Source organism: Rhinolophus sinicus, chromosome 14 (genome assembly GCF_057876585.1).
Source record: "Rhinolophus sinicus isolate RSI-liver-muscle chromosome 14, RSI-T2T, whole genome shotgun sequence".
NCBI lineage: Eukaryota > Metazoa > Chordata > Mammalia > Chiroptera > Rhinolophidae > Rhinolophus > Rhinolophus sinicus.
Genome location: NC_142514.1, coordinates 19,918,567 through 19,942,119, shown reverse-complemented (window position 1 = coordinate 19,942,119; position 23,553 = coordinate 19,918,567). Strand labels below are relative to the sequence as shown.

At 41.0% G+C, this 23,553-nt stretch overlaps 1 protein-coding gene across 20 annotated transcripts in view; it reads right to left on the bottom strand.

Moving 5' to 3' along the window:
- Positions 1-66: 66 nt before the first annotated feature.
- Positions 67-23,553, bottom strand: part of EPB41 (erythrocyte membrane protein band 4.1) — a 168,095-nt gene continuing 144,608 nt past the window's right edge. For 10 of the 20 annotated variants that reach the window (XM_088790794.1, XM_088790795.1, XM_088790793.1 and 7 more), the window contains 5 exons: positions 11,918-12,046; positions 6,959-7,060; positions 5,727-5,807; positions 3,033-3,137; positions 67-2,370 (listed from right to left, as the gene is read on the bottom strand). In XM_088790794.1, coding sequence (XP_088646920.1) covers positions 3,039-3,137; positions 5,727-5,807; positions 6,959-7,060; positions 11,918-12,046 — 411 coding nt within the window. In that variant the 3' untranslated portion in view covers positions 67-2,370; positions 3,033-3,038. Of the gene's footprint in view, positions 2,371-3,032; positions 3,138-5,726; positions 5,808-6,958; positions 7,061-11,917; positions 12,047-13,231; positions 13,682-23,553 lie in introns of all 20 variants that reach the window. The other 10 variants (XM_088790787.1, XM_088790769.1, XM_088790774.1 and 7 more) reach the window with 2 other exon arrangements.

Genomic DNA, 23,553 nt, shown 5'->3' with positions numbered 1-23,553 from the left:
TGCTGCCAAGTCCCCTCTGCATTTCCACCTGGACAGAGTCTGTTTTTCTTCTCTCTCTCTCTCTCCCTCTCTTTCTCTCTCTCTCTCTCTCACACACACACAGACAATTGCAGGAAGAAAAAAAACACCCAAACTATTGCCCAACCCCAAGATCTGTTACGAGAGAGGAAGGAAAGGGGAAGAGGTCTGGAAGGACACCCCTCATGCTAGCTTGTCCAAATCATGGCTTCTCAGGGCTGGAAGGGCATTACAGATCTTCTGGTCCAATTTATAGACAAGGAAGCAGAGCGGAGAAATGTACTGAGTTGGTGACAGAGCTGAGGGCAAGGTTTGGCCCGATGCATGGTCCCGTGCTCTGAAAGCTGCCACACTGATCTGGATAGCACGGAATATTCAGTCTGCCAGATTTCTAGTGCACTGTGCTCTCTTCTTTTTCCCCATCCTCTTCATTCCACAGGTTTCAGCTTTGGGAGTCACAGGAGCTTTTAGCAGGACAGCAGGCCACTGGGAAGTGAGCTCATGTTACATGCTTGTTTGATGTGAGCTGGACTTCTGACCTCACCACCACTCCTGGCAACACAGCCCGGGCTTGGGCATTACCCAGAAAACCCCATCATTTTAGATGCCATGCCCACAGGCTTTAAATCTGTTCCTGAGATAGGACAATCTCCCCAAGCCTGTCACATCCCACCTGAGCTCTTCCTGCCCTTCCCCAGAGAAAGCTGCCTGTTGGTTAATAACAACCTCACATAGCTACTAAAAAAAAAATAAAAAAATGCACGCATGTGAAATCAGCTCAAACCAACTGAGTTCGTCTAAACAAAACTCAGCCAGGAGACACTTTGGACACACCACTGGCTCCTACCGTGGACGACAGAGGCGTGAGACTTCTCTATTGCTCACTGCCCATAGCCCCCTGGGACTGTAGACTCTGACCCACTGTCTACCTCATGAATTCATTTCTGTCCTAGAATTAGGATTCTAAGAACTTGCAGGCATATCTGTTTGTGGGAAGCAAGCTGGAACATTAGAGAAGCCCTACTTAATAAAAATGCCCCCAAGTATGTACCAGGAATGGTGGAATTGGGGACATCAGTCCTCATTCTCAAAACCAAAACAACACACAAAAAATTAAAGCCAAACCCACCATTAAAACCAAGCCTACAAAACCTGACGGGCTCAGCTGGTGAGTGGGAATGAGCAGAGCTGGTGCTATACCCCTTAGCATGTGGGGTCTTGTGGGAAGGATGGCCCCTAAAAGCCAGTTCCCTTGTGGGCAGGCGGGTGCTGGTGGGGAGAAGACAGGTCAAGGTACACAACCTCCTGAGTCACATTCCTTCCCATCCCAGGATTAAAGAAGAGGCCCAGGGCAGTCACCTGGAAATACTTCTGAGCCAGATCTGACTGAGGTAAACCCCACCACGCCTGTGTGAAGCGCACATTCCCAGAACTAGAAAACCTTTCAAAAACCTCATTCACTTTCTTTGCCCAAATCACCACGAAACATGTGCCATTAGTACTTTTGGCCCAAAGTGCCTATTTCTCCGTGAGTTTTGGTCTCCTGAGATGGGAGGTGGGGGGAGCACTTAGCAGAGCTACTGCTTCTGATGAGGTAAAAGGGGAGGGAGGGCAGGGAGGTGAAGGCCACGGATCTGTTCAAACATTCACAGTATCAGATTATCTGAAGCAACTTCTGATGTCTTTGATCTAAAGAAGCTTCAAAAAGAAAGAACAGGAGGGAGGAAGGAAAAGCAACACTACATTCTTAGTAGAGGTCTCTGCCTCACCAAAACCACCCTCCAGAAAGGGACAGGGACATTTTCCTGGGGTGTGTGTATCAGGGCAGCCACCCTGCCTGACATTCCGGTAAAGTCACGTCATTGGTTCTGAGAAAGGGCTGGTTTTTGAAGTTTCTGCTGTCATCCAAAGGGTATGAAACTAGGGAAGGAGCAAGGCAGCCCCAATAAGCTGGCTTTGGCCCCCCAACACAGCTGACAGAGTCTGGAGGATTTCCCAAAGAATTCTGTGGACGCTGTCAGTATCTGGGTTGGAAATAAATCAGGAGAGGATAGGTTGAAGGGGTTACAAGTCACCCCATTAAAAAAACCAAAAAGCTCTTTAAAAACAGTCCATAGAGTGAAAAGTTGAACAATTTCTGGTATCACAATATAGAAAAAGGTATTCCAAAGGATCAGTGACATCTAGAAGATTCTGTTGGTATAAACTCCAAATAGAAAATGAAATTAATTTTCTGGTGGTTAGAATAATCTTGAAAGTCTGAAGTCTGACTATTGCAGCTTAGCTTCTTTGTCATTTTGCTGGTTTTTCTCTTGGATGGGAGACGGGCAGGGAGTCGGGGGTAAACAGTTCCTAGAAGAAAGAGAAGCAAAGTTTTTAAACCCTGCAAAGGAGACTCTTACCCTGTCCCATTGCCAAGTTCTTGTGGCTAAAATGACAATCAAGGCCTGGGCAGTTTTACAGGACCCAGTACTGCCTGGTGGTTGATAGTTTTTTCAAGTCATGTGCAAACTACTTTTAGGCACAATTTTATCTGGATCCCTGTCTCCCAAAAACCAACTCCCCTACTTCCAACTCTCTAGTTTGGTTATGGAACTTTAGCCATTTCTTCCCTGTCCTCCGATCACCCCATTTCCAGACAGCCTGGTCCTCCTTTTCTTGGTTTTGTTCTCTTCCTCTGAGATAGCCAAGAGCAGAGCAGCAGAGAGAAGAGGAGAAAGGTGAGGTGGAGAAGCAGAGGGCTGCCTGAAGATTCAGGAGGTGCATGGGGATTGACACCCACATTTGCTGGTACTGCTAAGGGCAAGAGACACAGCAGGGAGACCCAGCAGCTTTAGTTGGAGCCAAATATTTAATAAGCCCCTATGTCACCCTCCTCAGCCTCTCCTGACTTCATGGCATCAAGCCCAAGGGTGGGCAGGTTGTGGGGATGGTTCCCGGAGTGGCCAGGGCTCCATCCAGTGCTCTAGGCTGGGCCAGTGAGCACCCTCCACCCCAGAAAGAAGAGCCCCTACCTGAGCTCATTCCTCAGAGATTTCAGTCTCCTGGTGAACGACCACCTTGGTCACTGACATGTCTGGATGTTGCTCCTTTGCCTCCTTGATGGCCTGTACGAGGACCTGTGAAAGACAGAAGGGACACCCATCAGGCAGAAAGCAGCCGGCGGATGAAGGAAGGAAGGCAGAGGTCATGGGAGAGCATTTCTCTGGCAAACAGATCCTGTCTGCAGCACCAGGGCAGTTAGGCCACGCCAAGCTGATAATGACCTTGCCCACTCTATCCTACACAGGGAGGCTCCTGGACTGAAAATGAAAACACAGAGACAGAGAAGGCTAAAGCTGCCTTCAAGGAATCAGGGAGGGGCTTCAGGGACAATGGCTGCACCTGCCTGGGCGGGTCTGGGAGGATTTACTGAGAAGTGAGTCTAAAGGACAAAGCAAAATCTGTGTTCAGCCCAGGGTAACCAGGAAGGAAAATAAAAGACACGTGCTACATAAAGGAAGGGATGTCTTTGGCTAAAGTAGGGAGAAGAAAGGAAGGAAGAGTGGGAGGCTCTATTACGCGTTATGCACTGGCCTAACCACGTTATTATTATATATTAATCTTCACACCAACCCAACAAATGAGGGAAGTATCGTTATTTCCATTTTATAGACGAGGAAAGTGAGGTTCAGTGGTTAATAAAGTGCTTAGTGTTTCATAGCTTGTAAGTAATGCAACAGGGGTTTTAATTTAAGTCCATCAGACTTTCCTCTTTACCATACTGACTTCTAGTTCTTTTTGGGGTGGACCCTATTTTAGCATCTGGAGGCGTTTTGATCATTTTAGAAAAGCTAGCAGTAGAGGGAAAGACGAGCAATGATGCCACTGCTCTCCGTGGGCTGCAAGTCTCTGAGCCTCTAGCCCAGAGCACCCCAAGGTGCATGAGCCCAACACAGCCTCCGGAGGCCGGTGGCATGGGGATTCAGAGGCAGGCCCCCCATCCCCATCACAAAGGACTCCAGCTAGATCCGACCAGCTGATTGTGACCCTGGCTCTGAAGAACGATCCCTGGGAGGGCCACGGAGGGGCAGGAGAAGGGAACCCCCTCTTTTGGTCTCTTGACTCCATGAAAGCCATTCTTGGAAGCACAACCTCTACAGGTCTGCTCACCCTCTCGGCCCCTTTTTGCCCCACGCATCTGCTCGTACTTCAAGGCCCAGCCCAAGGCCTCCCTTTGCTCACTCCTCCTTCACCTCGCTCTCTCTGAAAGCCTGCACCGCACTCCTCCTCCTGAACTGTCCTCCTCACCGTGCCTCCCTGCCCGCACCGTATCTTCCCCTTCCCCGAATCCCTCAGTGCCCAGGAGAACTGAGGGAGCCTGGAGCACCTCTCTGAGCTATCAAGTGTGCCGGTCCCTTTTTCAAAACAACCCTGGAAGAAACCTACGATTATCTTTACTTTCAGGATGGTGAAACTACATCTGAGAGAAGTAAAATAACTTGCTCAAGGGCATACAACCAATAAATTGTGGGGTCAAGATTCAACCCAGGTCTGTCTCCCTCCAAATCCCAAACACCTTCCCTTCCCACTGCTCCTGCTGTCCAGCCCAGACTGAGCACAGAGCAAGGGCTCAAATCACACCAGACTGGGTGTCGGGGGCACAGGCTGGTTGCAACAGGATGTCCTGAGCTGAGGCACACAGGCTACAAGGCCCCTCACGGGCTTTGCAGCCTTACAGCTGGGTCCTGGAGCCTAGCATTCTTAGCTGTGAGTCTCAACCCTGCTACCAAGGGAACTGCAGCTCAGTTTTCCTTTTTCTTTTCTTTCTTTTTTTTAAAGCACTCAGCATATCAGCATAAAGGCCACAGAACTCTTGCTCCAGCGCTCCTGTCAATGATTCCAGAAGCATTTGCATGCAGTGTCTTCCACCCCCTCTGCTCTGCAGCTTTACTGTTCTAACCTCACCGCCCGCCAGAGCAGGCAGAGAACCGGGAACATTAATCCTGACCTTATTATTTGCTAATTGCTTGTAGCACAGAATTAGCACCTAATTAATATAAAATCATAGAATTTTAGCACTCAGAAGGGCCTAGAAATTATCTAGATCAACCTACTCTCTTTAGGAGAGGGAAAAAAATCAGAGGTAGAGTGATTTGCCCAAGGTCATACAGCAAGCTAGTGCTAGACCTAGGACAGAAACCAAGCGAAGCCTATGTCTCCTCAGCTATGACAGCCCTTGGGTAGAGATCACACATCCCTTTTGTTTTGATACCATCTACTGCCTCCAGCACAGGTTCAGGCCCACAATATCCCCTGAACAGCAACAGCTCCATTTACTTGGAGCCCACCATGTGCCACACATTGTACATCCATAGCTCACTCGATTCTCGCAACAACCTTGAGAGGACGATGCTAAAATGCCCATCTTATAGATGAGGAAACTGAGGCCCAGGGAGTGAAAAGCCAGAATATGGTGAGACCTGGGATTTGAGCTCGGGTGTTTTGCATCTCAAGTCCATGTTCTTTCTACTACACTTCTTTGCTTCCCCAACCAGCAGCACCATCACACAGGCCGCCAGGGTCTGATTCCCTCTGTCCCTCTTCTTAAAAGTTGGAGTAGCCGAGGGGGCTCTCTGGAGGTGAAGCTGGCAGAGGAGACTTTTGCATACATCCATCTTCCTGCCCAGGGACCCCTCCCATGCCCAGAATCTCCTCAGCATTCGCACCTGATCATGGTCAATATCGGCATCTCCTGTGATCACAATTCTCTTCTCAATCCGGGTCTCTGAAATCCCACCTTTTACAGTCTGAAACCATAAGGAGGCGGTCATATGAGAAAGGAAGAAAACAAAGGAAAAAGAAACAGCAAGAGGTTATTCTGAAAGCTCCACTCCCAAATTTTAATCTGCTGTTGGGTATTGGATAGGATAGTTTTCTCACCTATGTGTTCAAAATCTTGGCTGGACCTGCTAAATGAGCATACTTCAAGCCCCTTGGATTGCTAAAATCTTTAATAAGTTAAACAGAAAGTCATAATTCTCTACTTATTTACTTTTCTCTTTTTCTTTCTCCCATATATTACAGAAATTGAGTAGTATCTGGGAGGAAAAAAACAGATAGGTGTTTTGTTTTTTTCCTTTGTATTTTATTTGATTATTTTCGAAAGGAAAAAAAAATCAGAAGGCTGAACAAAAATGTCACACAGCTTGACATTGGGCTCTTTATTTTCATATTACTGATGTCAAGAGATCCTTCAATAATTCCCTCAGGGTGGGTAGGTTTCCCTACTTGACACATGAAGAAAACCAAGGTCTATATACATTGAGTAATTGGCTTCCGGTCAGCTGTGTGTTGATGAGCTTGGTCAGAAATCCAGATTTCTTACTGATAAGAAAATACACTTTCCTCTAGTGCTTCAACAAACATGGATTATCCTTGATTTTCTGGGAGCAGTTCTAATTTTAGATATGTTGTCCCTCTGGCCCCCATAGGCAATATTCTAATAATTCCAATATTTCAGCATCTAAACTATAGTTCCCATGGCCTTGATCCTGGACATGACATAAAAATTCTTTGTTAGACCCCCAAGTTCTGATTTTTAGCTTGGAAAATATGGTTGCATAATTAATACAACAACGCCTGCCCTTAACCTGACATTTTAAACTTACCTTCATAGCCAGATAGGGGACTCACTGACCAAAGAGACAGACGGATGTGTAAAGAGAACACCACATGCGACTTGAGGAGAAGGCTAAGTAGCGGGGACACTCTCAGGGTCGCCCTAGGCCTATTGCTGGGGAGAGCAGCAGGGCCTTTCCACCTGGGACACCTGGAATAACTTGGCTCAGTAGGGATGGAGCAGAAAATCCTTGTTTGGGGCCTGGGGTCCTTCCTGCACAGAGATAGCAAGCTCGACATGCCACTGGGTTCCAGAAGGAAGTTCTGGCTGGCCTGTTACCTTGGTAATCTGAGTTGTGGTGGTGCTGCTGGTGGTCTCCGAAGTGATGGTCTGGGCTGTCAGCAAGACTCCTGGGTCCAAGTCCCCATTGCTGTCCTCAGTCTGCAGGAGAGAAGGAAGCACACCCTGTGACTGTGCCTCGCAGGAAGCCTTGTGGGCAAACATTGCAGAAGGCAGCTTTGCTCTTCAGCTGTACATTCTAAAGCGAAAGTCTGATTCCCTTACAGTGATCCCTTAAGTGATAACTAAAATAAATGACTTGGCAACAAGGCTCCTTCTAAAAAAGTTGACTGGGCCGAGCTGCGCTTGGCATTGGGTCAGTGACAGAAGTGGGTCAGAAAGAGGCAGCAGAGTGCAGCCATAGGTTCTGCAAGGGTGACAATAACTATGTACACGCATATGGCATTTTATAGTACACAAATGGCTTTGGAACATTATCTTTTTTGATGCTCACAGAGCCCTGCAAAATAAACAGGAAGGGCAGAGACTTATTAGCACGCTCAGGTAAGGAAACTCAGGCTCAGAGAAGGTGAATGATTTGCTCAAGGACTTAAAACTAATGAGTGGCAATTGTTCTCTACAGATCTGGAACTCTTCACACACCACCCAAGGCAGGAAAGGTATAAACTCTTGGTTGCTAAGGCATGGGCAGGTTCTGAATCACAGGCTGAATTTTTTAGAAAGGACCAGGAAAGGTCCTTACTGGGACTTAAGGGACCAAGGAATCTGACTATCTTCTTTGAAGATGGAGAGGGGAGACTGGAGCAAATGAGATAGGAAATGTCCCTTTAAGGCAGAGAGGAAGGAAATACGCGTAATATCTCGATGACATTTCTGACAACAAAACTGTTATTGAATGGATCCTCCTTATCATAGGAGGGGCGTAAAATATTTTAAATGCCAAGATACACAACTAATCCATCTAGAGAACAAAGGCTGTGGCTGCTTCTTGTCTCTCTGGAGCTCACCATCAGATGACCAAAACAAACATACTATGATCAGGCTGAGAAATGACATTAGCAAAAAAGAGAGATGATTGACAGGGGCCAAACTCAGCCTGATGAACAGTTATCAGTCACCATTTTGGTGGTTAGCCTCGGAGCTGCTAAGAACCCCATAACCAAGATGGAAATAAATGAGACTAGGAGGACGGAGGCTGGCAACGTGATTTTCAGAGAATAATGACCTAAAATACAGGGATTGTACACTGTCTCAGAGGGGCATTTAAAGAATTGCAATAATTTTCATAAAGAATCCTGCAGTAAAAACTGTGTTAGGTTACTATCTTTCTCTGCCTCTTTATATAAGTCATTTGTATTATAAGCAGAGGCCTCCAACTTTTTTTATGGGTAGGACCATATTTTATTAAGGCAAAACTTAGAGATATTGCGAGAGGGGGGAAGGGGGGAGTGGAAGGGTGGAAGGAGGAGCAGAGAATTAGGAAGAAGAGTCCCTAGCTGGGTTCCCTTCCAGCTAGGAATCTGGACAAAACAAAGAGAGGGAACATGGTCGTGTCACCTAAGTCTTACACACATGCCACCATCACACCAGGTATAGTACTGGCTAGGTCACTGACACTTTCTTCAGCCCAGACTCACTTATCTACCTTAGATTCAGACCTAACTAATATTTACTGTACTCCTACTATGTCCAAGCACATAATACAACCGTCATCTCAATTATACCTCTCGATGTCTGAAGTAGGTCCCATTGTTATTATTTTTTGATTATATACCTTTTATTTTTCAATTACAGTTGGCATGCAATATTTTATATTAGCTTCAGGTGTACAGCACAATGGACGGACATTTTTGTAATTCATGAGTGATCCTCCCGATAAGTCTAGTACCCACCTGGCACCAAACATAAGTCATTACAACATTATTGACTCTATTCCCTATGCTGTACTTTACATCCCCTTGAGTAAGTCTTATTATTATACTCACTGTACAGTTAAGAACACTGAGAGGTTAAATAATTTCTCAAGGTTCTACAGGTAAAAGTGTTTGAACTAGGACCCAGGGCAAGAAACTTCTTGTCTGAAGACTGGGCTTTGGGTCTTAGCTCAAATAACTGGGCAAGTTATTCCGACTTCACTGAACTTGAGTTTTCTCATTTATAACAGGCAATACTGTAATATGTTCTCTGTCTCCACCATAGCATTGTTTCGAAGATGAAAAGAGATTACAGAAATACAAGTATTTCATAAATTGTTATAAGAATATAAACTTGCGCGCCAGGAGGCCTGCACCTTTTCAAAGAGCTCCTTCTGCACTAATCCTGTGACTCTGTCTTTCTCTCCCTTCCACCCACCCCCTCACTCTTCCCCTTCCGTCTCTGAAGAAGGTAGAAGATGGCAGAGATGCTGTTATGATTTCCAACTTACTCTTCCCACATCAGCCTTTCTTTCCTTGACCTTCTTACCAATGTTTCCTCGAAATGGTACTGTCGCTTTGACAATTGCTTCTAAAGTTAAATATTCATTTCTCCTGTGACTCAGCAATTCCACTCTTCGGTGTTTACCCAAGATAAGTGAAAACATATGCCCACAGAAAGACTTGCACATAAATGTTTATAGCAGTTTTATTCATATTTGTCCCACTGAAATAAATTCAAATGTCCATCAACAAATGAAAGGGTAAACAAATTGTGGTATATTCACACAATGGAATACTATTTCACAATAAAAAACAGTGAACTATGGATTCATATAGCATGGATAAATCTGAAAAACATGTTCAGACACAAAAGTGTGCTACTGTATACTTCTATTGATATGAAGTCCAAGAACAGGCAGAGCTAAGCTACGGTGACAGAAATCAGACGCTGCCTAGAGTGATAGAAATCAGAGGCTGCCTAGAGGGGTAGGGATTTACTGGAAAAGGCTATAAAGAAAAGACTAATGGACATATTCTGTATCCCAAATGTCTTGATTATACAGGTATACACATTTGTCGAAATCAATCAAATTGAACACTTAAAATCTGTGCATTTCACTGTATGTAAATTTGACCTCAAGCACACATACGCACGCACACATAAACAGTAAAACCCTATTCTGGTTCTCCCTCTCCTCACCATGTGTCCTAAAGTGTGAGACTTGTGAAAGAAAACAAAAAAGATTCCTGGGCTTACTTATCTGGCAAGATAATAAAAACAGAAGTAGAAATACTTATAGCAAATAAGTAAATAACAATAGCAAATGATTACTGGTCTTTAATATGTGTCAGGTACTTATTTCTGCATGGTATTTACACCATATTGCACTATGCTTTCTCATTTCTCAATTTGTCACACAGATTATTCCCATCAGACGTTTTATTTTAAATAGCTGCATAGAATGACCTTAATTGGATGTACCATCATTTATTTCATCTGTTTCCTGTTGATGGACATTTAGGTTGTTTCCATGGTAGTGACAACTTAAAGGGCTCCCTCCCATGAGCAAGTAATTCTTTCCTACATCCTCTGGCTAATAGTGTGCACAATCTTAAAGCAATTTCCTATTCCTTCCTTTTTGTCCCTTTCCCTGCCAAGTCCTATTCATTCATTTCTGTCTCTCTTGACACAGCTCTTTCTTCTCATTTCTTTAAGCTACACTTCATTTCTTTGCAAGTATCGCCCCAGACCTGCTCCAGGCAGCCCCCTACTTGAATATACTCAGCACACTGCTCTAGGAATCACCTTCCAAAATCATTGCTTTAATTAGGCCATTTTATCACCACCGTTCAAAAACTTTAAGCAACCTCTCACTATTTACCAAACTCAAATTTCACACTCTAGACCGTGAGAGAGAGAAGGGGGAAGCATTCTTACATTAACAGAAAGTCTATGAATACATCAAGCGTTAGCTACCATTTCAGATATGATTTCACTTAATCCTTCCCCAGCTCTTGCAATGGTAGGTAGTATGGTCCCCATTTTACAGCTGAGGACCCAGAGGCGTAAAGAGATCAGCAATTTGTTTAAAGTCATCCAGCTCGTCATCCTGCAGGCTTCGGCCAAAACGTCTCCTCCTCACAGAGGATTTTCCTGACTATTTTAATCCCAAGTAACAACCGTTCATGTAATCCCATATTGTCTAACTTTTTATTTTAGTTTCTTTATAGCACTTATCACTATCTGAAATTTATACATTTAGTTATGTGTTTTATTGCCTGTCTTCTGATTATAACGTAAGTTCCAGACGGTAGGGCCTGTGTTTACCGTGTACACTGCTTTGGCCTAATATATGAAAGCTCAAGAAATAGTTGTTGCAGGAATGAATTAACAGCTAAGTTTATAGAGGGAAAAGTTTTTCTTACCTTTGACTTTTGTGGATTAAAAAGAAAAAAATACGGGAAAGAAAAACAATTCCACATAAGCAACCCTAGCTCACTCAAATGACCAATAATGAAGAAGAAATTGTATTGAAAGTAGGAAGCAAAAATTTTAAATTCTTATGTGATTTAAATTAAATTTAATTGTATTAAATTGATTACGCTTCTTATAGCTGTTATGTATGCTTTCAGGCATGGTGCTCAAGTGGATGCAATACGGTACTACGTCTTACACAATCTTCATAACAAAATCATGAGGTAGATATAGGTACTAACATCACTCGGGGAGGAGATGGGGGGTGGGATGGGGTATCAAGGCTCAGAGATGTTTGGTTACTTGCTTAAGTTAACAAATGGAGAAGCCAGGACCTGAACTCAGGTTTGTTTGACCCAACGCCCATGCTCTTAACCATTACACTATACACTGCCTTCCCTAAGTGGATTGGGTCAACATAGCAATCAGATCCAAGACAATTTTCCTTTTAATAAAGTAATTTGGGAGATTCCTAGATCAGTGATGTCTTCTAAAAAGAACTGTGCCAGAAAAGCTTAGCACGATTTGCAGCAAATGATTCGAAACCCTGCGAAGGAAGGTTGTTTACTCCAGTGTTTGGTTCTGAAACCTCAGACTGTGTCCTACCTGAGCAGCCTCGTAAGTGATGGTCTTGGTCTCAGTGTGGACAATGGGGACGTCTTTGGTTGGGATCTCACTTTTCACAGCATTGGCAGAATCTGAGATGGTGACAGTCTGAGTCTTCACCAGGGGAGGCTGTGAAGCAGTAAAAAAACAGAGTTACCAGAATCTTTTGAAGACTGTGGAGAACTAATCTTCTGACATTGATCTGATCAAAGTGAGAGCTCTAATCAAGCAAAGGCCTAGCTCAATCTCTGCCCAACACTTGGACACTGTTCCAAAGCAGCTCGGACAAGGTGTCAAATCATGAGGGATATTACAGAACAGCATTACTGTAATCACATTCATATGCCTAATGGAAAGCTATAAGATCAGACAATTATGATTGGTGATATAAAAAAACTATGGACTGACCTTCAGAATTTGAATATAAAACTATTTGCCAAGTGGCTGTCACTTTTGTTGTCCTTGTGACTGTACCATTAAGAAAATCAGCCACATTTCCTCCGCTAAGTACAAATGGCACATGAAACAGCAGTGGCATGGAAATGTATTACCCTGGAATTCATTAACTTCTTTCAAATCAATGTCAGATGTTCACTGTGGAGTTACTGAGAAGAAACAGTATTTGGAAACTGGAAAGAAAGTAATCAGTTCTACCACCACCTGGTGATTAATCTCAGAATTTCAGAAGAATGAACATTAGTGGAATACCAAAGGCTTCTTGTCCATCAGTTCACCTTCCCCAAGATATAAATCACCCTAAAACTACCATTTGGTTGTGATAAAGTTAAGTGGCCATCCACCTTAGCATAGGAGATTAGTGCCTATGATCACAGAAGCCCGTGGGAGTGGGGTCAGTGGGAGTGGCGGGCTGTGCTGTGTGGCTACACAAATAATTATTTGGAGCCTGAACTCTCACAATAAAAATCAGTGACCCCTTTTAATTAAGAGTGTGTGAATTTTTGAGCACGGTCTCAGGACACTGTAGGCTCCTCATCACAGAAATCTCATCAATTCACCTCTTCACATAGCAAGGAAAAGAGGCACACACACCAGCTTCATAAAGATGAACAGCTGGAATTTACCCCCAAGGGTCTTGTTAAGTCATCAGGGGAGAAAGCATTTCTAAGCCATGGGGTTAATTACTCTGAATACATTTCTTTATAGTAATCAAGGGCTTCAGTTTTATTGTGATTTTGAAGAAAAGCAGAGGCTGCTACCCTCACCACCGCCACCGCCACCACCGCGTCCACAGAACAGATCAGGCCCTCTCCCAAAGTGAGTCATTTAGACCTGCATCATTGAATCAGTTTCTACCTGGAAACTTCGAATGAGGATGGGGAACTGGTTACCCACACGAGAGTCAAGAAAGGATCCATTTTGCTTTCCAAGGGGCTCTCCTGGTGGCACACGTTCTTCACTACTCTCTGCCATTTTGTCACCAAGTTGCAGCTGAGAGGAGGCTGGTGATACTGAGAACGTTAAGGCACTGGCCTGTTCCTCCACTCCCACACACTCCCCACTGGGGCCTCTTGGCATTTCCTTAGTATCAACACAGCCAGCGGCCCCTTGCTCCTTCTCTTCTGTCTCCTTGCTGCTTATGGAGAGGGAGCCAAAGTCAAAGCTTTTCGGAGACTCCGACGGGGTGGTCATTTGGCTCTTACTAGGCATTAATGAATGCGTGGGGCCCTCCCCTTCAAAGTCAGGGTTGGTAGATGGCCCCTTGGTCACGGCAGCCACCTCCTCAGTGCGAATGCCATTTACATTCTACAAACAAATGAACATATACAGAAGCAAGAAGATTAGGAATAAATGGGGAATATAGTGAACTCTGAGAATCAACAATGATTTTTAAGAGGCCTCAAAAATATTAATACTCATATAAACCAAGAATCTTAGTTCCTCAGGTGGTCAAAGGGAAGAACCGTTGTTCACTAAACATATCAGCAGCTCAAGCAGTTCCAGCCTTACTTTGGTCCTATTTCTAGAACTTTGTCAATCTGAGAAGTAATTTCGATGTCCCTCCCCTAGTACCAAGCACTCTGCATTACTATGGTCTCTCCTGTATAAGACATACTCTTTATACTTACAGGAGTATTCCTAAATACCCAACTCATCACTATACACGGGCACAATGCGTTTGTGAGTCAATCAAAACATACTGAGGGGCCTGCACAGGTTGAAAAATGTTCCCTATCTCCAAGCCATATGTGTCATCTTACTGGCGCCTAATGGAGAAACTAAAATCTGGTCTTTGGTTGGCAGGGCTATAGAAGACGAGCACATCAGCACAGACTTAATCCCATCACCGCCACGAGTTAAATCTAATTACTAAAAACAGCGAAACATTTCCTTGTAAACAGAATAAAAGTGACCCAGTAGCCCAGAGATATTTCTTCACAGATGAATGACACATCTTCAGCCCCTAAGGGAACACCTAAATTCTGGAAACACGGAGCTTCCTCCTGAGCTAAATGCCTCACATCACAGGTAAAACAGACCTAACGTAAGTACTTCCAGGAGAACATGGATGAAAAGAAAACGTCACAGAAGAGGGATCTATTCCTAAAGTTTAAAGAAAGGTGTTGTAGGTGAAAGAAGACAAGGAACTCACACTAGTAGGAAAAGATGAGCCATTTGAAAAATGAACAATCTAACAGAAGCCAAATATCATGAAAAGTCACATCTGCACGTGCTCACCAGAAAGCTGTACATTTGCCAACCTAGGCCTGACATTTTGGTAAGGTCAATTTACCATATTACATACCACAGAGGAACTTAGTAACAGAAAGGGACTCTTTTAAAAAGGTGTTCCTGGTGTAAATGACATATGCTTGGACCAGCCTGCACATTTTACTACTCAAATCATGTTATATGTATGATATTAAAAAAACAATCACTGCTGCTCCTTCACTTATAAACCAGCCGACACTGTGGTGAATATAAACCAGTGCTCTCTGGAGGCAAGAAAAGATGCAGTGTGTTCAAGAACTTCAGGCCAACTTTTCTTCTAAGCCGTCTTGAAACAGTCAAGAGCATCGCAAAGTGGTACAAGCTGAATTTAGAGTAGGCAGGTCTGTCAATGACTGATTCTGAATATTACTTAGGACATGAAAAATGTGAGAAATGACAACAGAAACTTTCTGCAGATGTATCAGATACATAAAATATTCTTGCTAAGGGTATATGAATTTCCTCATACTTAAAAATGAGAATAATACTTGGTTTGACTCAGAGGGTTCTGAAGGCCAAATACAGTAACATACCTGAAAGCACTTTGCAAATTCTAAAGTACCATATAGATTCACTTAATTTGATTAACATAATTTGAGCACCTGTAATATGCTAGAGCCTGGAGGACACCAAATGAATTTGTTGTAATATTATTAACACACTGTACTTTCTAGGGCATTTTTCGCACCATTTCTTTTGAGTTAAACAAGGTGTTATAGTGCTATCCAAAAAAAGATCAGCTGGTTATAGATAAACAGGTTTTCTCAAATTGCTATATGCTAGGTCTAGCACTGTGAATAGCATATCCAAACCCATTCACATGGAGAGGAATTTCATGGCTTCCCCAAATAAGTATGTTTTTTCGCAACTGAGAAGGCTGATTAATAACCAGGAAAATACCTAAGATAATCAATCAAGTAAGAGCCAATTTTGTATCGGTCTACTCGAGTGACCAAGAAGCCATTTCTGAATTAAGAAATTACTTAGGTCAGCACCACTTGGCCCAAAGTTACCTACTCCTGAGTAAAATTAGATAGATCAATCATTTTTTTCCCCAATGCATACACAGAGGAGACTCAAGATAATAGCTGTAACCACAGTAATATAAATTCAACAAATATTTCCTGATCACCTAATATGTGTTAATCATTGGAAATCAAAGGAAAACATAACAGTTGGGTTAAATCATCACTTACAGCACTCTCGCATATGGTCACATCAACCTCTCCAGTTGGCTCTGTTGTCCAGATTTCTTGGACTTCACAGCCAACTACTTTCTGGACATCCTCCCAGGCATATGGGATGCAATATGCCCAACGCTAAACTCATCTCTGCTGCTGCCTGGACCCGCCACCCCACCCTCTCCCATCATTTCTACGTCAGTAAATGGCACCATCCTCCACCCCGTCTTCCATGCCAGAATCCTGAGAATCATCTTTGATGCCTTCCTTACACTCATCCACTACCTCCCATAGATTATATCAAGTCATTTCTATTCTACTTTAAGATCCCCCCTATCTATCCGCTTGTTTCTTTTTATTTTTTCAATTCAGTTGACAATCAATATTACTTTATATTAGTTTCAGGTGTACAGCACAGTGGTTAGACATTTAGATAATTTACAAAGTGATCCTCCCATAAGTCTAGTACCCACCTGGCACCATAGGTAAAGTTATTACAATATTATTGACTATATTGCCTATGCTGCACTTTACATCCCCGTTTCTGCTCGTTTCTATCACCACATTTACTATCTTCATTCATGCCCCTATGATGCCCCACTCAGCTTATTACTAATACCCTAAAGTTTTTCTTTTTTCCTTTCTTCTTTTCATTTCAAACCTTCCTTGAATACATCCTCTACTCTGCTGCAAACATCTTTATTTCTAAAATGAAACCTTGAAAATTCCATTTTGCATCTTAAAACCCTTCAGTGGTTCTTCATAACCTTCTGGTTAAAGTCCAGACCCTTTAGTAAGACATAGAAAATACTTTAAAACATGAATCCTACCTTTCTCCAGCTTCACCCTGTTATACCTCCACACACATCCTTCTCTCCATTAATTCAAAACTATTTGCAGTTCCTAGAACAAAGCATGCTTTCTTTTGCCTCCCTGCCTAAATACTGTTCTTTTGCCTGGAAGTCCATGCTCAGCTCAAGCGTCAGTTCTGAAAGATTGCCCCTGGATACCTAACATGCGTTTAGATACCATTCCTCTTTTGTTCCCACTGCACTCTGTCATTACTGGTCTAACCATCAGTCTTTTCCATTAGACTGTGAGCTCCCTAGGGGGTAAGCACTTACTTCGCTATGCTCCTTAGCTATGTTACTATGTACTCTCTTGTACAGTTTTGGCACATAATAGATGTTCAGTAAAAACTTGCTGAAAGTGAACTAAATAATTCCAGGTGACTGGAGAACTTCTGCTCTACCTTGTGCTATTCAGAAACTGGAAAGGCACAGGAAGAACATAAAAAGTGGCCCACTTGACCAGACCCATTGTGTAGTCCCGCATTTTATCAGTAAAATAAGAGGAAAACTAACATTATTACATGTTCACATGTGCCAGGCACTGTGCTAGTCACTTCAACATGTTTTCTCATTTAATTTTTTACAACCGCACTATGAAGTAGTCACCATGTCTACCTTATAGATGAAGACATGGAGAGGTTAAACAACTTAGAACTAGTAAGTGATGGAGCTAGTATTTAAACTCAAGTCGGTCTCTGATTCTAAATCATTTCCCATGACGAAAGGAAGGATTTCAAGTAGGACCAAAGGACATGTCAACCAAATGTGACTATTTTTGAGAAATACAAACATTGTCCAAAGTCCTCTTAGCAGAGTCTCATTTTAGTGGCCAACACTAAGATTTAATGTGATTTAAAGGTGTTAATTCAGATGTTACTTGTCTGGATTAATGGGGGATCTATAACAAAGATACTACAATAGAAAGACCAGCTACAGTGTTTCCCTGAAAATAAGACTGGATCTTGTATTAAGGTTTGCTCCAAAAGACACATGAGGGCTTATGTTCAGGGGATGTCATCCTGAAAAATCATGCTAGGGCTTATTTTCCGGTTAGGTCTTATTTTCAGTGAAGCACTGTAGCTGCCTATATAAGGTACTACAAGGTCATATAGTTGGTTTTAAGAATATGAGAAGGAAGAATGTTAGTCAAATATTTAATTGAACAGGAACACGATTTGATTGACAATTCTCAATTTTATTTAAAAAGTCAATGGTTCCTGCTAAGTATGATAATTCAGTATTTTTCTTGGAGGGTGGAGAAACAAGGGTTTTTTTTTCTAAAGGCTTTCTCTTGAAAATTATTTATTCAAGACATTATGTCTCAGGATTATCAACCCTGTGTATGTATGTGCCTTTGTGAATTATAAATTACCTCTCTCTTGAATTAGAGATTCCAGATATCATTAAGAGCAGGATATGTGTGTTTTATAGGTAGTTTGCTGCCATTTCATTAAATGCAATGCAGAGTATTTTTCTTTTCAGGTTATTTTTGGAGCAAAGGATTTACATATTTGAAGAGACTATTGAAAGAACCACAGTTACGCTTAAAAATCTATCTTATCCTATTTGCATCACAATGAAAATGAATCCTGAGAAGCTTTCTAAAATTTTGCTACATAAGCAAGAGCCATATAAGTTTTATTCTGGAGGGCCTACATAGTAATTTCCCCCCAATACATTTGATTATTTGTTCCCTGCTTAGTGAAGACCAATTTTACCTTTGGGTAACAATACAAAAACAGATCCTTTTTTTCTGTCCAAAAGAAGAAAAAACCTGCTATTGTTTCATTGTTATCTTTCTATATATTAAAAGTCTGGGCAGGCAGATAAGGACCAAGTGAACACCAGCAACATCACTGCCAGCCTTGCCATGTGATGTCAGGGAAGTACTTTCATCTGAGGACCATGATTAGACGTTGGAATGAGAAAAGAGGCAAAAATGCTAACTTCAAAGACTTAACCTTCCTCTGGATAATGTGCTATGTTTTATTTCTTTCTTTCTTTCTTTTTTTTATTATTTGAGTGACAATTATTAGTAAAATTACATAGATTTCAGGTGTACAATTCTGTATTACATCATCTATAAACTATGTTTTATTTCTTATCCATTTTAAAAATCATCAGATTTTCCTATGTGTATAATTATACATACGAAAAAGACCTTAAGGTATACTAAAATGTCAGTAGTGGTAGGATTGCAAATAATTTAATTTCTTTGTGTTTTTCTGTACTTCCTAACATTTCTAAAATAAATATGTAGTGCTTTTTTAATCAAAAATGTTATTAAGTTATTTTATGCAAGCTTCTGTATCTGGTTTCATAATGAAATGATCTGTAACACCTGAAGAGTCTGGTAAACAATTTATGAAGGAAGTGCTGATAAATACTTCATGTCCTCTGAGCCTTTAAAAACAGTTAAAAATAAACCTTAACAGTTTCCTAAAAGAAAAAGTAGTTAATGGAAAGAATGAACAGAAATGTCAATAAGTGGTAAATAGTATAAAAATTCTTTTTTAAAGGAGAATATAAAACCTTAGTAATTTAGTGAGTGGATTCTAAAAATCAAAGTCAGTGATAATAGACAATATATTTGGGCAGAAAAGAAATAGCTCAAACTTAAGGTGCAGCTTCATTATATTTTGTTTAATGTTTTCTAATTTAGAGACGGCAGGGACATTCTCCGGAATGTGAATAAAAATACGCTTGTCTGTGATTTATTTCCTTAGTAAATTTTCTTATTAGATAACCTGCCTCTGAAACAGTAAAGACACTTAAAATTATCACTCTTGCCAAAGTCATGGTAGCAACTGAGAATATAAAATATTAAAGATCAAAGTATCCCAAAACTTGATCTGAACAATAACTCTACATTAGTGATCTATTTTATAGACCAACACTATTATACCTCACATGGGAATTATATATATATTTGGCCGAGTGCTTTGTTCCTCAGGCTGAAAGATCTTGTTTTACTGAAATCAAGTATAGACTTCAAAATGAATTAGCCAAATTCAATAAACAGTTGTTTAATTGCCATCTCAGAGCAGAAACCTCTTGTAGGTGATTCTGGGCTAACGAAAGAAAGACATGATCCCATGTCCAGGGTACTTAGATTTAGCTGAATAAAGATACTGACAGTGATATGAACAGATGTCAGAAAAAATATGTCTGCATAATAAACTCAGTGCCACATCGTGGTTGTGGCAATGGTGGAAACTTGGGGACAAGGCAAACTTTTATCAGAGCTTTATTATACTTAGTTATGGTGTCTTGTTATTTTTTGTGCCTTCTCAGGTATTATAATGTTATACTAAGCACTGAAATGAACCAGTCAGCAATGTTATTGAGTCCACCACAAGCAGAATTAGACAGCTGACAGAAAAATCTTGAAAGAAGAAAACACAGTCATGCCAGTTATAAAGCTAACTTTGAAAAAGAGTCTTAGAATCAATGTATAATCTTAAGTTTTCAAAAAAATGCTATCCCCTCATATTCTAATATTTTCAAAAATTAATCTTTGGAACACCTGTAAAAAAATTTATGTTCAAACAGATATTATAAACAAATTAATAAATATGTGTTTTCTTACTTGCTGAAGACAAAGCAAGGCAAATTTTATATAAGACAAATTTTAAGGGAAGGCCATTAACATGCTAAGGTGACTTTTTTTTTAAATCAACTTGACTAAATTGAGAAGTAGGAAACACAAATGATGATTGAAAAAGGAATTTTCATAGTCCAACCAGACCACAATAGAATTTTTTTTTACTAAATTACATAAATACCCTGGCCTGCCTCACTTTAACAGTCTCAAAGACTCCATTCTAAATCAACAAGTTTCACATTTACATAAATATACTAGGGGCTGAAACACGGAATACCAAAAATACTTTCTTTGATGAAGAACAAATAATTATTAGAGTTACAAAATGTGATTTGGTTTGATGATGGTGTTTTTGGTTTGCTTGCTTTTGGATACCAATCTAATTTTTTTCTGACCCTGTGCTTGAGGGTTGACTTAATGGGAATTTAAACTATTGATCTATCTAAACATAAATATGTAAAGGAAACTACTATGTTCTTCTAAAAAGTTCAAATCTTTTTATTGAATGTTCTAATACCAGGAACCAGATTATCTCCAGGGCCCAACAAAAGCCCTGAGAGCTTCTGTCTCAACAACAGGCAAGGCTTCATTTCTCATTTCCATCTTCTGGCTCCTACGGACTCAAAGAGATCCTATTTTAGGTTCTGCGACATGCTGCATGACTTAACCTGGGGGGCTTAAGGCAAGGTAAAGGGAGTCCAGTACTAATAAATCAATAAATTAGTGGCTTCAGGATCTTCGAGAGCCATTTTTAACATCTAGTTTTATAAATTGTTAGTGTCTCACAAATTTCAATCTTCTCTTTAATTCACTCTCCGTAACTTTCACGTTTTCCTTTGGGGACTAAGATTTAGGAGACAGCTGTGGCATAATAGCATGTCACCGGACTGAAACATCGAAGACCTGGGTTCTGGCTCCACTTCTCACTTGTACTTGGGCAGGTCTCTGAACCTCTCTGAGCCCCAGTTTTATCACATAAAGCAAGAGCATCACTATCTACCTGAGGAGCTATTGTGAGGGCTAATTGCATAGTGTTCAAAATGAAGGGCGAGGCAAATGCTAAATATTACTCGTCTTTGGACTCTATTTCTTAAAATATTACTTTTTGCAAAGAAACACAGATCCAGAGCAATAAAGACATCTAGTCCTTACATGAAGTGTGTCTTGAGAACCCTAAGTGGGCCAAGCCTACGATTTAACAAAAGCTGTACTTCTTTCCAGCTTAGCCAGTTCTCAGCCAGGTTTCTCATTAGATTTTAGAGAACATCACCAGGCAGAACTTTGAAGAAAGAAACTGTGATATAGAACATAAGAATTAAAATATTAATAGGTACACTATGGAGATATTTAGTAAATATTCCTGAGCCAAGATCCTCATGACGAACACTGGATAGGCAACTTTTAATAGTTTTGAGATATACACTGTCTGTTAAGAAAGAAAACAGGAAGAACATTTCTGATTAGTCACAAAACTTACAACCAATTTAAAGCTTAATAGACTTGTTGCTGTTTCCAAACGCGAAGCCTATCTTTATGTTACTACCTGCAGATTTTGCTTCCTGAAATTACTAAATTTTGCATAAAAAGAGAGTCTGAGCTTGAGCATACTACCTCTGTAGTCACTTTACACAAAGGAACCCTAAATCCACCACATCTACTAAACTACCACTAATTTTCACATTCCCTTCATTCTATTTTGCCGTCCTATCAAGAAAACTGAGAGTTACTACTGGCCTTGTAAATACTGCTTAATGATTCCATCAACTCTGCCACGTCATCATCATCTTTGCAATGACTTTGTGGCCTGTTGAAATGCAAACACCTCAAGGAAAGTTAATACATTTTTATCAGCGTTTCTATATCTCAGAAAAAGGTAAATTGGGGATTTGTTAGACTTAACAAAATTTGTATTAATTTTAAAAAATATGTTTTGATAAGAAAAAGGGGGTGAGAAGGTGGCAGTGGGATTGAGCGGGAGGGGTGTGCACAGACACACATACACCCACACAGCACATTACCCTTGTTTTGCAAACCCAGTAAGAAATGCTTTGCACTGCAAATGCCCAAGAACCAGCAGGAATCGAGGTTATCTTGCTAAGCACAGAAGGAAGATACCCAGCAGAAGAGTCCAGCTCCTGGTTCTTAACTAAAGCAAACAATAAATATTACAGTCACTTAAATTATCAACAACGTATTTAAATAATACCCCCAAAAGTTCTGCAACATGCAAACTAAAAAGTGTACAATCCAATCCTGATAAGATCAATTAATTGCGAGTGCTCTGTTTCTACATTCTTCTCTTTAACGAAACATGGCAAGTTTATGTCTCAGCAAAGAATTGCTTTAAATGCCTTGGGGAAAAGCTCTAAAAACAAAACTTATGTCATATTAATATTTGTAATCTTACTCCTAGTTTGAAAAATTAATAATATCAGTGTTTCCCTTGGTTGTATAGTAACCACTAGGAACATTAACCTGGTGAATTTTTCTAAAAAATTTGTTAAATTAAAACAAATGCTTTTAAATGGGCACTTGCAATAAAAGATAAATCAGATGTGGTAATGGCTTCTTTTGTAAAAGCCATGTGTAAACAGCACATAAAGATGACAAGTCAGGCAGCAGTAGCCCATTCTTCAGCCAAAAAAGGAAAGAAATGAAGAACAAAAATCACTAAAAACATCCCCAGGCCCATTGCCCCCAAAAGCCTCATAAATAATAGCTTTGGTACACACTTTTGGTGGAAAACTGAGGCCAACTAGTGGTTTAAAAAAGGACATTAGAATCACAAACACTCAAGATGGGGATAAACTAACAACAGAGTAACCATGTGGCCAGCAAGAGATGGTTTAAAAATTCTATCTTTCCTCTCTAGTGTGCTGTTCTTTATCATGCAATGTATGTCTCTTCATTCTCAATTTTCACTCTTGGCTATCCCCTTCCTCACTTTTTTATTTTGGAAAATAAAGTTTGTATGCTATTGCTCTCTAGCTAGTAATACATCCTTGCTGAGTGCTCACTTGCTTCTCCACGAAACTTGAGTCATTGTCATGGTCCGTTGCTATTCTCTGGCATAGAAAGATTACATCTGGATAAAGGAGCTTATTTAGGAAGATGTCGGCCTTAATTAAATCACAGTTGGTAAAATTTCTTATAGGAGAACCAATCCATAATGAAGCCTTTCACAAAAGCCAGAAAATGGAATTTGCCAGTGACAATTATCCTTCAAGTCTAGTTTTTATAGTTTCCTAAACAGTGCTGTTATTAGATTAT